The sequence below is a fragment of the Canis aureus genome, chromosome 2 (genome assembly GCF_053574225.1).
Source record: "Canis aureus isolate CA01 chromosome 2, VMU_Caureus_v.1.0, whole genome shotgun sequence".
Taxonomy (NCBI): domain Eukaryota; kingdom Metazoa; phylum Chordata; class Mammalia; order Carnivora; family Canidae; genus Canis; species Canis aureus.
Window position 1 is genome coordinate 23,890,338 of NC_135612.1, and position 15,106 is coordinate 23,905,443.

General features: G+C 35.0%; 1 protein-coding gene across 2 annotated transcripts in view; it reads left to right on the forward strand.

Moving 5' to 3' along the window:
* The window catches only part of EDIL3 (EGF like and discoidin domains 3), a 389,979-nt gene that overhangs the window by 128,936 nt on the left and 245,937 nt on the right, over nucleotides 1-15,106 (forward strand). Inside the window, exon 3 of one of the 2 annotated variants that reach the window (XM_077866066.1) lies at nucleotides 14,158-14,187. The exons of the other annotated variant lie outside the window; for it this stretch is intronic. Coding sequence (XP_077722192.1) covers nucleotides 14,158-14,187 — 30 coding nt within the window. The remainder of the gene's footprint in view (nucleotides 1-14,157; nucleotides 14,188-15,106) is intronic. 2 annotated transcript variants of the gene reach the window in all.

Below are 15,106 nucleotides of genomic sequence, written 5' to 3' on the forward strand. Positions count from 1 at the left end.
TGTTCATTTTAGGAAATATATTGAAAAATTAGAAAAGTAAAAATGGAAAATGACATTAAGTTGTTCTTTTATTCAGATTCCAAATGGAATGGCATGAAGTCAGTTCTGACACTGCCAAAATGTAAATTTCCACACATTTATGAAACTGAAAATTGCTGTTTTAAAGTAATAGGTTAAGTGGCAAATTTATCATTAACTTCTTGAAAAATTTTCCCTTCCAGGTTGAGTACTTTCATGAAAAAGAGGTTTATAGGGGACTCATAGATGACATAAAACAGTTAAAAAATGCCCAACAATCCTAAGACTTTTCCTATAGTTATATGGTTTTCTCTTCTTTATTAATTTTCAAAATGAATCTCTTTTCTTGATTCTAACAGTTATTTATATTGTTTCTTTTTAATCCAGTTAATTACATATTTGATTAATGGTTTAAAATTAACATTAGAAATAACATTATTTAAAAAAAATTTTTTAGAAGATTTTCTTATTTAAGAAAGAGAAAGAGAGTGCCTATGAGTATGGAGAGGGGTGGAGGGAAAGAACCTTAAGCAGATTACCCGCTGAACGCAAAGCCCAACTCAGGTTGATCTCAAGACCCTAAGATCCTGAGAGGAAATCAAGGGTCAGACACTTAACCAACTGAACCACCCATGTGCCCCAAAAAGTAACATTACTTTTGAGCAATCATGACAAGGTTTTAATATTTTATCATGTCAGGGAAATTGACATGTTGCTGGAAAATGAGCAATTGTTCTTCTTTTGACTACAAGAGAAAGAAAACAATGAAAAAAGGAATTATCTTTAGATTGAGTTGCTGAATGCCATCATCAGGAAGAAAAGTGAATAGCATGTACATTGGTTTTGTCCTGGATATAGCCAGCTAGAAAGACTAGTCAGGAAGGTAGTAAATAACGGCTCTAAAGAAAGTAGAGTAAGATAACTGGATAAATAAATTCTAAGAAGGTTAGATAAAGGTAGGAAGTGAGAAAATGATTAATAGTACTCTGTGGAAACTGAAAGCCTATTGGCTGAATCATAGAGCATTTGCTCTTATCTTTCCTCTTACCGTTAGTTGAAAATAGAATGAAGAGAAAGAGATGAATAACACATTACAAATTCATTGCAAAGAAGTGTCTTGATAGATTGAAACTTATTTTTTACGACTATTAGAAATCCTGTAGTATATTTAATGTTCATAAGTTAGATAAAGTAATTAATCACCAGATCTTTATTGGGACCTACAGTGTGCTAAAATCAGGCTATTTGTTATGGTTACTACAATAAAATGGAAGGCATGAAATCTTTACTCAAGGAGCTTCAAGTGGCTGTCATTGTGCGAAGGTTTATTTGGCCACAGTGCCTGAAGCCATAGGAAAATTGGACGACACCTCAAGGTAACTTTGTACTCTAAGACAGTTTGTCTAAATCAGAGTATTTATGTGGAGGCAGATTCTGTAATCCATGTTATTTAAAGTACAGTGACAACACATAATTTTTAAATGAGTCATATAATGAGTGAGAATTTGGGCAGATTCCTCTTTGGAATATATTAAATTTTTCCCTTTGAAAGTATAAAACTCACCAAACTATGATTTAAAATGCACAACAATCAGTATTTATTGTTCTCTTTATTTTATTTTAAATAAGGCTTGGAAAATAAAGTAAGGAGGATACAATTTTGGTTCGTCAGCAAAAGATGGAGCCAGTCTTAGGGTGTTTTCTTTGGTGCTAACCCTTGGAAAATTGAAGCAGACTCCTCACAGAGAAGTCGATGTGGGACTTGATCCCTGGACTCCCGGGATCATGCCCTGAGCCCTGAGCCAAAGACAGATGCTCAACTGCTGAGCTACCCAGGCGTCCCAATAGCAAATTTCAAATAAGAATTAGCCCCTTCTTTTTTTGGCATGTTGCAAAATCTCCACAAGACTTTTATCTGGCAAGATTTTAATTGAGAAATCAGAACCCAAGTGCTTCATCCAGATCATGGAGAGGGATTGAGTAGAGAACTCATTGCTGTTACTTATTGACATAGTAGCTACCAAATATTTTCAACAGGGCAAATACTGTTTGTGTCCGTTCAACTCTCTTTCAATCAGTGGCTTTGACTCCCCCAGGCAATGGATATACCAGGGTACATCCTAGAACATGTTCTGACCTTTGAGGTCAACTTCCACTAATTATTAAGTGATAGAGGCTGAGCTCTGTTGTTCTTCAGAATGGTGTCGTGACCCCACAGTTCTGTGGTAAGGCTCACCTCACAACCAGGCATGCTGGCTATCAAACGTAATGAACATTAAAGGAGGTGGGTAGATAGTCTTTTTATGTGGTTTACCAATCACCATAATGCCAAGGACATTTTTTTCCTCACCCTCTCTCTTTAATAATGTCTTGTATTTTTAGAGTACTCTATTCATTAAAATGCTAATATACATATTATTCTTGTAATAACCTTGAAATAAACAGTTGAGCTAATACCAATCTCAATGTTAAATAGGAAAGTGATTCTGTGATAAATGTAATGACTAGACCAAGGTCATAGATTTCAGCTCAAAGGCAGGCAGACAGGTGTTAAATCTGAGGTTTCATCCCATGCATTCTCCATGGTCCAGTGTCTGTGTTCAAATTAAACTGTGCCTGTTACATATATGGGGATGAGTATTTTGAAACAATAAATGAACCTGGAGATATAATAGTAATTATAATAATACCTTTAATTACAGTGTTTGTCACATGCTGAGCATGCTTTCTTAGAACTGTGGTAACACATTCTTTAAGAGATTGTGTCATTGTATTTTGGTTAAGAACTCAGCCAGACTGAATTCAATCCTGGTTCTTCTTTTTACTATCTCTGCTACTTTGGGCAAGTTGCTTAACCTGTTAATGCCTTAGTAGCCTTATCAGGGTAGTAATAGTACCAACTTGGAAGAGGCTTTGTTCAAATTAAACGAATTAAATTTGTAAGACTCTTAAGAAAAGTGTCTACCTTATAATAAGAGCTATATAGAAGTTATAAAATCTTATAGACAATTCAGAGGCTACATGCAAAAATCAGACTTCTAAGTTCCTGAATATTCTGCTATCATTTTAGTCATTAATAACATTATCAAGATGTCCAATAAATCCTGATCTATTATTTTTATGTCAGGATTTTTTCTGCTTGTGCTTGAATATGCAAACTGGGGGCAATTTAGCTGTCAGCTTTTAATTTTTCAAAAATTTCTTTCCTTCAATGTATAATTTGATAAATCACCTTACTTAGTATGGGAAAAAGAGAACCCTATGTTTTATTATTTGTTTTATTATTTGAAAATTATGAGTAATGTAAGTAATGCTTGCATAATTAGGAATTGGCCTTTTAGGAGTATAGCTTTCCTTATGCTTACAGCAAATAACTTATGAATTGATTTTTCTTTATAAGAGTGCAAAATGGGAATCTGTAAAGGTATAATAAATACCAAGTTGAAATTTATGGTCTGGGAGCCAGACCAGCGAGGTGACTGGGACCTATATCTCATAGGACCTCCAGTCATCCTCTTAGACTATTCTCATAATATTGTTTTCAGTGTTATTAACAAAGTTATCCCAGGATCATGATTCTATGATCTCTTTTAATAATACATTATTGAAATATACAAACATTATCTTAAAAAAACACAAACACTTCACTGAACGTATTTGGGGTAATTTTTAAGTACTACCTCATGCTTTTCTTTTGAGGATTCAATTCTACTATTTTTCTCTTTTACATTTTTATCCTGCCTCCAAGGTCTTTTATTAATTTCATTAATTGCTGTGATTGTTTTCAGTAAGACTTGGTCTAATAGTTGATTTGGGAAAGGCTGAATGTGGCTTTTTTACTGAAATTAGTGCTAGTTTCTAACATAGGATTTCTAACCAGAAATTAATTTCAGTATAAAGGTCTAACAGTAGTTTCTAGGATACTCTTCTGTGACTATAAATGTGAGTTGACATGTGGAAAATCCCACGAGAAGCCATCAAATATTTATATTCACCTGGATGCTGGATGGTTATCTCATCCAAACACTTAAGGAAACTGTTACAGTAAAGACAAGTGTTTGGTTTTCTTGTCTGTGGATTTAGCAACTGTGTATGAGATAAACATAAACCAGTTTCTTTGCTAGAGAGAAAGTAAAAGATTAAAAGAATAATTTTAAGGCTTTGCTTAGTGCAGAATTTTGTAATTTTTTCCTATTGCTAAAATACTTTTTTTAACATTGCTAGAAAGCCAGTCATATTCTCCATGCTTGACCTCATCCCAAGCATGATCTCCTTTGTCACATGTCTACCTCCCTCCCCCTTTTATCCTGCCCAATCTTGCTCTCAGGCAAGAACAAGATAAGATTGTGGTCCCTAGCTCTGGGAATTAGTATAAGGTACAGCTGAAAGAAGGAGAGAAAGGAAATGAATTCCTTACTTTTTTAGTAGCTAATACAGTGTTGAATTATTAATTGTTATATAGCAGCCTAAAGAAGGCAGGTAATAAGGGCATTGTATTTTGTCCTAGTCAGATCTGCTCTGGAGATCTAATTCATGTTACTATATTTCAAAAGACCTTGACAAATTTGAATTTATCAGGAGGAGGTTAAAAAAAATGATGACCAGGGTGTATTCCATGATATATGAAATTAAATGGAGATGTTTACCTCAGTTAAGAAGAAAATTATGAGGTGTATGATACCCATCTTCAGATATTTGAATGACTGTTCTGTCAAAAAAAGAGTCATATTGTTCCATTGTTTTCCAGAGGCTAGCCCTGGGAGAGCAATGTGACACGTTTCTTTTTGAAATTATAAGTTCCCTGCCACTAGAAGTTTTGAAGGCATATTTAGATTTTTTTCAGTTGGCAGATTGGACTAAGTGACCTTTGAGTCTGGTTTGGATTTAAAATTTTGTTTTTCAAAGTTGCTTACCTCCTCTTTTCTGAACAGATTATTTCCTTGACTCTTTTGTGTTGTTTTTGACAGTTTGGAAGAGTAGAAGTTAATAGTATGCTTTCACAACTTGAAAATAACCTCAAAGACAAGAAGAATGGGGCTTGGGACCTCCCTGAATAGCTCTGTACCATTATTCGATTTCATTGTCTTAAAGTTTGACCTGTCTACTTTTTTTTTTTTTTATCAGTTGAGTTCTTTAAAGACATTTCAATTAAGGAAAAATTTGGCCTAGGGAGACCAGTTTTGCAGATAGGGAGATCACATTGTCAGTGTCATTTGATTAACGCCTGAATGGGGATACACTGACTATTTTCCTTTAAAGAAGATCCTAATGATTCCAAAAAGAAAGCACTTATCCAATCCTTTTTAGCAGTCATTAACTGACTGATGAATAAGTCAGTGGCACATTAGATAAGTTGGGTTCTGTATAGGCAAGTGGAAGCTGTGCTTTATCTCTTAAAGTTAGTGTCCTTGGGATGAGTTCAAACTATGTGAAAAAAAATAAGTCCTCTCGACCAAAGAGAAACATAGATCCACCAGTCATGTCACAGCTCTATTCAAATTAGACCTGCCCACTATTTTTTCCCCTTCATCTTTTGAGTTTCAAGAGATATTTTAATTAAGCCAAGTACGTGGAACTATATTTTGGGAACTCATCATTTCAAAACCATCATAAAATTTCTGAATTCCTCTTTGTAATATAAGCAGCAAAAAAGGAATGATGTTTTGTTAAAAGGCAAATCTCAAAGGTAGTAAAATATCATCTTCGAAATAACTGTAACATTAAATATTTGCTTGTGCACACATACATTATATGCCAAGACTTTGTAATAAAGCAATTTTATGTTTTCAAATGGCCACCATTTATTTTTCTTAAAATACTGAAGTTTTCTATTACTTAATATAAGAATGTTATACTCAGTGTTCAACCCTAAGGCTGCATCTGCCCAGCTACAGAGCTCAGTCATTTCTTTTGTCTCTATGTCTTTTACTATTTGGACATGGGATGCTGAAGTTTCTACTTGGTCACCAATAATGGTACCTCTATAGTGGGAGTAACTTTCACAGGAAGAAGGCACAAATATCATATTGTCCAATATATTTAACAAGCATATCACTGTATATATAGGCTGATGGCATAAAAGAGGATCATTTAAAAGCCTTATTTATAAAAAGTAAATATTTTATATTGTACATAGTATTATGAGCTTATTTATTTAATGAAATTTGGTCATATATTTTTGTTTCATGTTTCTGTCACTATTCAAATGGAGTCTGATTATTCATTGCAATATTATTTGTAAGAGAGGAACCCTTGATTCCATCCAAATATCATTCAACAGTTAAATAAGTTATGGTATGTCCATAAAACAGAACATTATTAAATATTCCCCTATTCACTGAGTATATTGACAGAAAAATATGTGCAAGTAGTGAAAAAGCAAGTTATAGAGCAGCATGTGTTGTATAATCCTTTTTGTTTATATTATAAATAAAAATGTAATTACTGGTTTATACACTATATGCATAATACAATTCATATGCATATAAATTTTTAATTCAGTTTATGGTGAGTTATTTAGTAATTTAGATAATTTAATAAATATATTTCTAATTCCTAATGCAAACCTTAACCCATTTTGACAATGTTTGGTTTTTTGGTTTTTGGTGGGGTTTTTTTGGTCAACCCCATAATCAGAATATCTTTTCTGACATTAACATTTTATGTGCAATGATTCTGTGGTTTCCTTAAGTGGATGCTGTCACTTATGGTTTTGTGTCAATATTGCTGGTCTCACCATTACCTTTTAGTTTTTTCTTCTTTTGTTTTTAACAGATTTGCTTTTTAGATTAGTGCATCTGTCCAGAATTATGGAAATGACTTGAGGTTGAAGTGAGCAGTTTCCCACATAGAAACAAAGTAGAAATCCATGGAACAGTGACCCTATGGTAGCAGTTTCCTTCTGTCAGTGCTGTGAAACAAAATAATACGTGTGCTTTAACCATTTCAGTGTTACATATGATGTGCATGTAACCTCTGGTGCATGGTTTCCCTGGTCACATAATAGCATTCTCTTTGCAGAATTATTTCTTCTCTCCTATATTAAATTTTCAAAAAGATTATGAATTAATTATATTTAAAATCAATATAATCTGAGCAGTCATATACATATCAACTGTTGATCTGCTTGATCCTTCTCAAGTTTCTTCTTTCCATCTGTCCACAAATTTTCTTAGGACACCTTAGTTTTAATTACCAATCCTTACTTTACATGGCTCATAACCATGTAAAAACCAGGCATTAAATTCATTTACCAGCCTTCATTTTCTCATCTCTAATATTGGATAGCTTTCCAGAAATGTTCAGTATCAATTATGTACACTTATATATATGGTACTATATGCTAACAGTTCACATAACTGTTGCTCTGAATGAAGGATAGTAGATAAGGACCAGCTTGGGAACAAGACTGGAAAATACCTCTATTTTGTTTCAAACTGGCTTTGGGTTATAGTTTAGAAATCAGTGGGGGATTGAAGGGGACAACTACACAAATCTGGAGACTAAAATACTAATGTATTGTGTGAGGATGGTGAGATTTGAATTAAACCTACAAGGGTGGGATAAATTTGGAAAGGGAATGAGAACACATAGAAAAAAGGATATTTGAGGACAATTGAACAGATACATGAAATATTGAATTATAAGGCCTTTGTAGTGTCAAATCAGCTAGTTTAAAGATCTTTAGTGCTTCATTTAAGTAAGAAAATGTATCCTAATTATGTCCCCAATGTCTCTTTAATACTAACTGGGAGATGAGTCATGTTACTTCCCAACTTCCCAATATTTTGGTTTAGTTTTATAAATTATGTATTTTTTTAACTCAGTGGCAAAACAATGGAACTAAAGCTTCCATTCATTTTTTAAAATTATTTTTCCCATTTGTACCTATTTCCAAAATGAGAAAATTGCAAATGCACTGCTAATTGCTGTTAACATGATTCACTGTTTAACTGGATTGTGAAACCCATGTGAGCTATATCACTACTAAACATAGAAAGTGTTTTTTGTGGTTCTATTTTAATGAATCTATTTATCTAATAAGCATTAGTTTGATGCTTTTTTGAGTTAGTTTAAAATCACGGATTTATTTTTTCGTGAGATGATCAAATGGTCATTAGAGCAACTATTGTCTTTTTAACCATTATTCCTTTTCTCTCCTGCCTCAAGAAAGTAAATCTGATTTATTTTTTATTTATTTATTTTTGTAAATCTGATTTATATGACTATATAGCTATATAAGTTAGTATATGTATAATTATATATAGATCTATATAACTAAAACATAGATGAAGACGTAAGGTTTTCTCTTTGGTAAGTCTAGTAATGTAGCTTAATGAAACATGAATTTTATTGAGCAACACAGAGGATTGTATTAAATATTTATTCATATTTTTCTTTCTTTTGACAAATGTTTACTGAGCCCTACAACATTGTAGACATTATTCTAAAATTACAGTTATAATGGTGAGCAAAAAGTCACAGCCCTGACCTTATAGTACTCCTAATCCGATGGAGTACAAATATGTACTTATACAACTATATGTATTCATAGTTACATGTATTATATATTACTAACTGTACTCAAATAGATGGCATTCTCCAAATTTGGAACAGGAATCAAAACGCATGTGAAAAACTGATAGAATAGAGAAGATTTTGTAATTCTCTAAATACTTTCAATGCAAATACATTGCATTGTGTCCCAAATATTCTGCAGTTCTAAGAGTATAGAACTGACCAAACCATTTGCTATCTGAAGTCTTTGACCAGGAGAGAATATCCCTCTTTGTATTTTCACAAGGAAGAAATTGGTAATGGCAACTTTTAAGTCCTAAAGCATGTCCTCTTTGGGCCATTGGCCAAAAAACAAATGAACAAACAAATAATAAAACAAAAACCATATAAACCAAAACCTATCTCTAAATGCATCTCTGAATACTTATAGAAGCAACTCTACAACCTGTTTAAATGACTGAGTTCACAAATTTGAATGATAGTTTACTTTGCTTTGCTTTAGTAATCACACAGACTTACACATACACTAGCATACACATTCATATTTTTAACATTTAATATCTGGGCAAACATGAATAATCATACATAAATATCATTGTTATTTTTTCATTAGTGCAGTTGAATCAAAACTTCTGAAATATTATCAGAGTTTAAGAATATATATTTCTTGTTTCTTTGTTTATGGAAATAATGAATTACAGAGATAATTTCAAAGCTGCAGAGCTTATTTTGTTTATAACTAACTAGATTTATAATATAGCAAACAAAATGATCCATAAGTCAATATGAATTGAGTAACATCCCTATGTAAAATAGATTATAATATGCTAAGAGATGTATTTTACATCTTTCATAATGAACTATTCCTATTTGATGGTGAGCCACACTGGGTATACAATTGGATCGTTTTTGAGTTTTTTGTGTTTTTAAAGATTTTGTTTATTTATTTGAGAGAGAGTGAGGGCAAGAGAAATCAGAGAGGGAGAGGGAGAAGCAGACATGCTGCTGAATAGGGAGCCCAACGTGGGTCTCAATCCCAGGACCCTAGGATCATGACCTGAGCTGAAGGTAGACACGTAACTGACTGAACCACCGAGGTGTCCCTAGAATTATTTTTGAATGGATAGACTTTCTAGGTTATAAAAGTTTATTTAAAATACCCAAAGATAAGACAAAGACAGGAGACAAGAATTGTTGATACCATATTGAACTAAAGCCTGTCCAGTGAAGAAGTATGTGTGACTTAATATCATATGTGTATCAGAGTAATATACAGCCCTTTGGGTTTGGGTAGTTATTGTTCTTGACACTTGATCCTGTGGAACAAAAGAGAAAGGGAGGGAAGTGGGGAGAAAAGAAGGAAGGGAAGTCCGCAAGTTTCCTCCTCCTGCCACCTACTAACCCAGTTCACGAACATGTACACTGCTAGACCATCCTGAATAAACAGTGACCAGTTTCAAAATCAGGGCAGGTTTATTGTATCAAAATGTGGTCATGAGCTCTGTGGAAAAATTATGTGCTGAAAGCCCAGCTGCCCTCGGAATGCAATGCCCACAATGTTTTAGTTGTGGTGGAATGTCATCCAGGCACACACAAACTTGATTGCACACATCGCTGTCCCCAAATGGGTCATATGCTTACCTAGATGAATAATGGAGGCCAGGAAAATGGAAACGATTTATTTGGTTCTGAGATATAAACTTCCCTTCTAAATCCAAAGGAGAAGTCATTTTCCCCCAAGTTTTGAGGTAGATACGCAAATAAACCTCAAGATTCAATACAAGATAAAGAGCTTTGAGAGCTGGTGAAGCAACCACAGTACACACACAGGCTTCCTATAAGCCTGATAATTTACTACTGCAGTCCCGACAGCTGCTCCTTGGCTGTTTCCTACTGCAACAAGTCTTGATAAGTATAGCCATCATTCTCAACATTTCGACTTAGTAACAGTCACGTGTTGCACTTTTTTAAAAATTCAGAATTCTGAACTACCACACACACTCAAATTTAGTAGATCTGGGGCATTTTAATGAACATCCAGGGTAATTCTGTTATGAGCAATAAGAGGACCACACAGCTAAGTTCTCTATATCAGATATATACATTGACTGTCTGTTTATCTATGGTCACCATTGTTTCAGTACATCCTTCCGCATTGTGACCAGGTTGAGCAATACAGAGTTATTTGTTCAGTTTTGTTTTGGTTGGTGCATGTGTTTCATGGTAGGGGGGTGGGGTTTGTAAAGATTTTATTTTCGAGAGAGAAAGCACATAAGTGAGGGTGGGGGGCGTGGAGCAGAGGGAGAGGAAGAGGGAGACAAAATCTCAAGCTGACTCTGTGCTGAGCGTGGAGCCTGATGTGGGGCTCCATCTCTTGACCCTGAGATCATGGCCTGAGCTGAAGTCAAGATTCAGACCCTTAACTGACTGAGCCACCCAGGGGCCCCAGAACATGTATTTTTAATTTCCAGGATTAAAGGAACTTGCCTGTGACAAAGACTTATTTTTTGATTTGCCGATTTCATGAATTCTGAGAAACAAATAGGAAAAGTGAAAAATCATTTGGGTAGCATGGTAATCATTTCACTTAAATATCACTAAATAGGCCACTAATGTCTACTTTGAGGCTTATTTGTACCTTTGGGGCTCTAGCTGCCCGTTAATAGTTCATGATGCTCTGTTTGGTAATGTAGCTAGCAACCTACAAGGCCATCTTCGCCAGAGATAACTGCAACAGTAAATTAATAGTAATACTAACCCTTATGTATGTGCCTTTGCTACAAAGATTTTTTTAGGTATTACAGGCTTAAGTGTAGGTTTGTGCACTGCTTACCCCACAGGCTTTGGTTTTAAGACATTCTAATTGCAGGCAGCCCCAGTGGCCCAGCGTTTTAGCGCCACCTTCGGCCCAGGGCGTGATCCTGGAGACCCAGGATCGAGTCCTGCGTCGGGCTCCCTGCATGGAGGCTGCTTCTCCCTCTGCCTGTGTCTCTGCCTCTCTTTTTCTCTGTGCCTGTCATGAATAAATAAAATCTTAAAAAAAAAAAAAAGACATTCTAATTGCTAAGACCTCTATAAATTTGGAATTGTCTTTGCTTCTGTGCTGGCTAGTTCTTTGCTAACATTTCTTGCCTATCCATATACAATGGAGGGATAAAAATCTTAGCATTTCTAATCTTACTTCCTTAGGCATCTCATGTTTAGGATATTTTAACTGTGTACTCCAAATTCCACCTGCCTGTGTCTATCTGTAGACTGTAAGGGACCTAAAGAAGCTTTCTGGTCCCTACATCCAGGGTTTTTTTCTCCCTGATGCTTGTCCAAGGAACACTGTTAGAGATCTAGCCAGTCCTCATTCTATGGCCCTTTCCCCTTTTTCTCTTTCTCTTATAGTGTATACTGAATCAACACTTTGGGAGACAGTAGGCATAGTAGAAAGAGTTTGGTTTGAAAGTCACATTGACATGAGCTCAAATTCAAATTGACCTTAGACAAATTGCTCAGTCTCTCTGATCCTCTGTATCTATCAAATATGAGTAATTTTCATCTCATTATAGCTTTACAAATTGAGTTCACACACATAAAGTGGTTGGGGCTTTTTTTCACACTTTCAATCTCCGGACTTTTGCTAACAATGACCATCTAAGTGAGTACTTCAAGGCTTTATGGTATTTTCCTAAAAGGGAATTCCTGGAAGCTACTGACAGTTTTCCTCTTCAAACATGTTATGATATATTTTGGACATAATAAAGCAGTAAATGGCTTTTTAAATATTTATGTTCTCCACACCATGCATGCCAACTGTGTTTGCTTTCTCCATTCCTTTATGTGCCAAAGAGACAAGCCAAACAATGTGAGAGGGAAATACTGTCAGGACACAAAGTAAGTTTGTCAAAGTTGTGCTCTGTGCACATGTAACCTTAATGGGAAAAATCAGAGACTGCCCCCTGGTTACACAGTGATACCTTGGTTAACAAATCACCTGGGAACAAAGCTCTTTTACAAGCAATTCAGCTGAGTAAATTTTTATTTTAAAACTTCGTGAACCGGGGATCCCTGGGTGGCGCAGCGGTTTGGCACCTGCCTTTGGCCCAGGGCGCGATCCTGGAGACACGGTATCGAATCCCACGTTGGGCTCCCGGTGCATGGAGCCTGCTTCTCCCTCTGCCTATGTCTCTGCCTCTCTCTCTCTCTCTCTGTGACTATCATAAATAAATAAAATTTAAAAAAAAACTTCATGAATCAGATGAAATAGTACTGGCTGGTGTCATATAACTCAATGGTAATATTTGGGGTAAACTCTACTTGTGCACAGAGCAGAAATACCTCCTCACAGAGGATGTCCTGGTGTAATGGTGAAAAGTGGATTCTAGGCAAAATTGTGAAGCAACTTCAGATAAACTCTTCACTCATTACCACTGTGCTCAATCCTCCATATACACAGAGCAGATTATTACCCTTGGAGTCTGACCCTTAAAAACTCTTCCCTTTTAAAGCAGGAATCAGATGGGTTCCCACTTTGAGTTATAATTCATGTTACCTTATATTGATATTATTTAGTCATGTCTTGGGGTGCCTGGATGGGTCAGTCAGTTTAGCATCCAACTCTTGATTTCAGCTCAGGTCATGATCTTGGGGTTGTAAGATCGAGCCCCAAGTTAGTCTCTGCACTGGGTGTGGAATCTGCTTAAGATTCTCTCTCCCTCTGCACCCTCTCCCCAATTTTTTTTAAATACCTCTCTAAAAACAGAAATCAGAATGATTCACACTTTGAATTATAGTTAATGTGACTTTATATTGGTATCAGCTAGTAATGCCTCAATCCTAACTACAAGTTAGTACCCTTGAGAGAGATTCTGACTAATTGGTTTAGGAGGGGGGCAGAGTTTGGCATTCTAATATAAATTCATGATTATGAACCACTGCTTTAGCATAAAGTTATATTTTCATATTGTGTCCTCTCCTTTTAGAATATCTGTTATCATTTGTGGGTTGCAGACCATGTGTGTCAGAACCACATGGGGTCAGCCTTCAATAGGTAGGTTCCTGTGGCCTCACCACAGAATCACCACTTCTGAATCTTAAAATGTGTGGTACATGCAAGTTGACTGTGCTTGTGTGTAACCCCGGTCTGATTTATAAATTCTACTTCATGAAACAACATTTTTACTATCTACAATCTCTTTTGATTTCTCTTTGCTAATAGAAAATTCCCACAAAGCGGTGATGGTGGGGTATTCATATGTTATATACCATTTATATTTTTAAACAGTATAATTCATAATAATTTACACTCAAACTAAATAAACTTAATCTTGTTTGCAAAAAAGAAGAGAAAATCAGATCCAGACAATGGAATGGTCTTTTCTAATAAATATGTATTTTAGAGTATAAAAATTTATAAATGTTAATTAAATGTAAATACCCATTAATTTGTCATTATCTAATCATCTAATGACAGATTGCTAAAGTATTCACAAAATTACAAGTCAGGAGCTTATAGTCATTGTTTGAAAACGCAAAATATATTTATATTCAATTTCTCTTTCTCTCTCTCTTTCCCACCCCATCCACCTGTACCCTCTCCTTGTCCCCATTTCACCTCTTTTCCTCTTACCATAGCATCAGACGAAGAAGAGCCAACTTCAGCAGGTAAAGTTCTTATGTTGCTAAGATTATATCTATTTAATTTAATGCGCTCAATAATGGACCCTTCGTACTTTGAAGTGTATTTTTCAGGTTTCAATCAGAAAACTGGCAGTTTTATTTACTTTTTTATTTCTTGGACCCATTATGCTGTCCCAGATTAAATGCTTTTGGTTACAAGTTTTAAATAAAAAGAGAAAAGAATTGAAACTGAACCCTGCAGAGGAAAACATAATATTAAATATCACAACATTAAATAATAAGGAAATGAGAAAATTAAAACATTAAGAAAAATTCCAAAAATAATGAAATAAGGAGGAAAAACAAAAATGATAATATGCAGAAAAATACTAAAATGAGCAAGATGAAAAAAGGAAAATGATAAAATGATCTTCTATGATAGAATATTGCGTTGTCAAATACATAACTGACACTGAACATACTATTCATTTAAGTTTAAGGATAAAAATCATACTCTTGTCTCAAACACTCACTTTATTTAAAACTAATTTTTACCATTATAACTTAGTGATACTGAAACCTGGCTGGCATCATAACTCTACTTCTCATCCAGCTAACCAGCATTCACTAAGCACAGGCTCAGGTTTGAACTAAATACTATGAAGAATGCTAGTGGTAGAGAAAGCACTGTATTTTCAACAAGGTTCTACTAGGGTAATGGGATGGATCAAAGAGAAATGCCAGGAGCCTAAAGACCAGACACATTTATAAGGATAAAGTAGGCAGCACAGCTGTTGTGATTAGCAATAAATAAAAGGCCCAAGCAGACCAGCGACATCAGGAAAAAGGAGTCAAGTCCTGAGATGTAAGGGGTTCAGAGGCTGGGCTGAAAAGAAAAAGGAGACCTCAGCACTAGATTCCTTCTTAGACAAGTAATTGAGGAAAGACGTTAGATCTGAGAGAC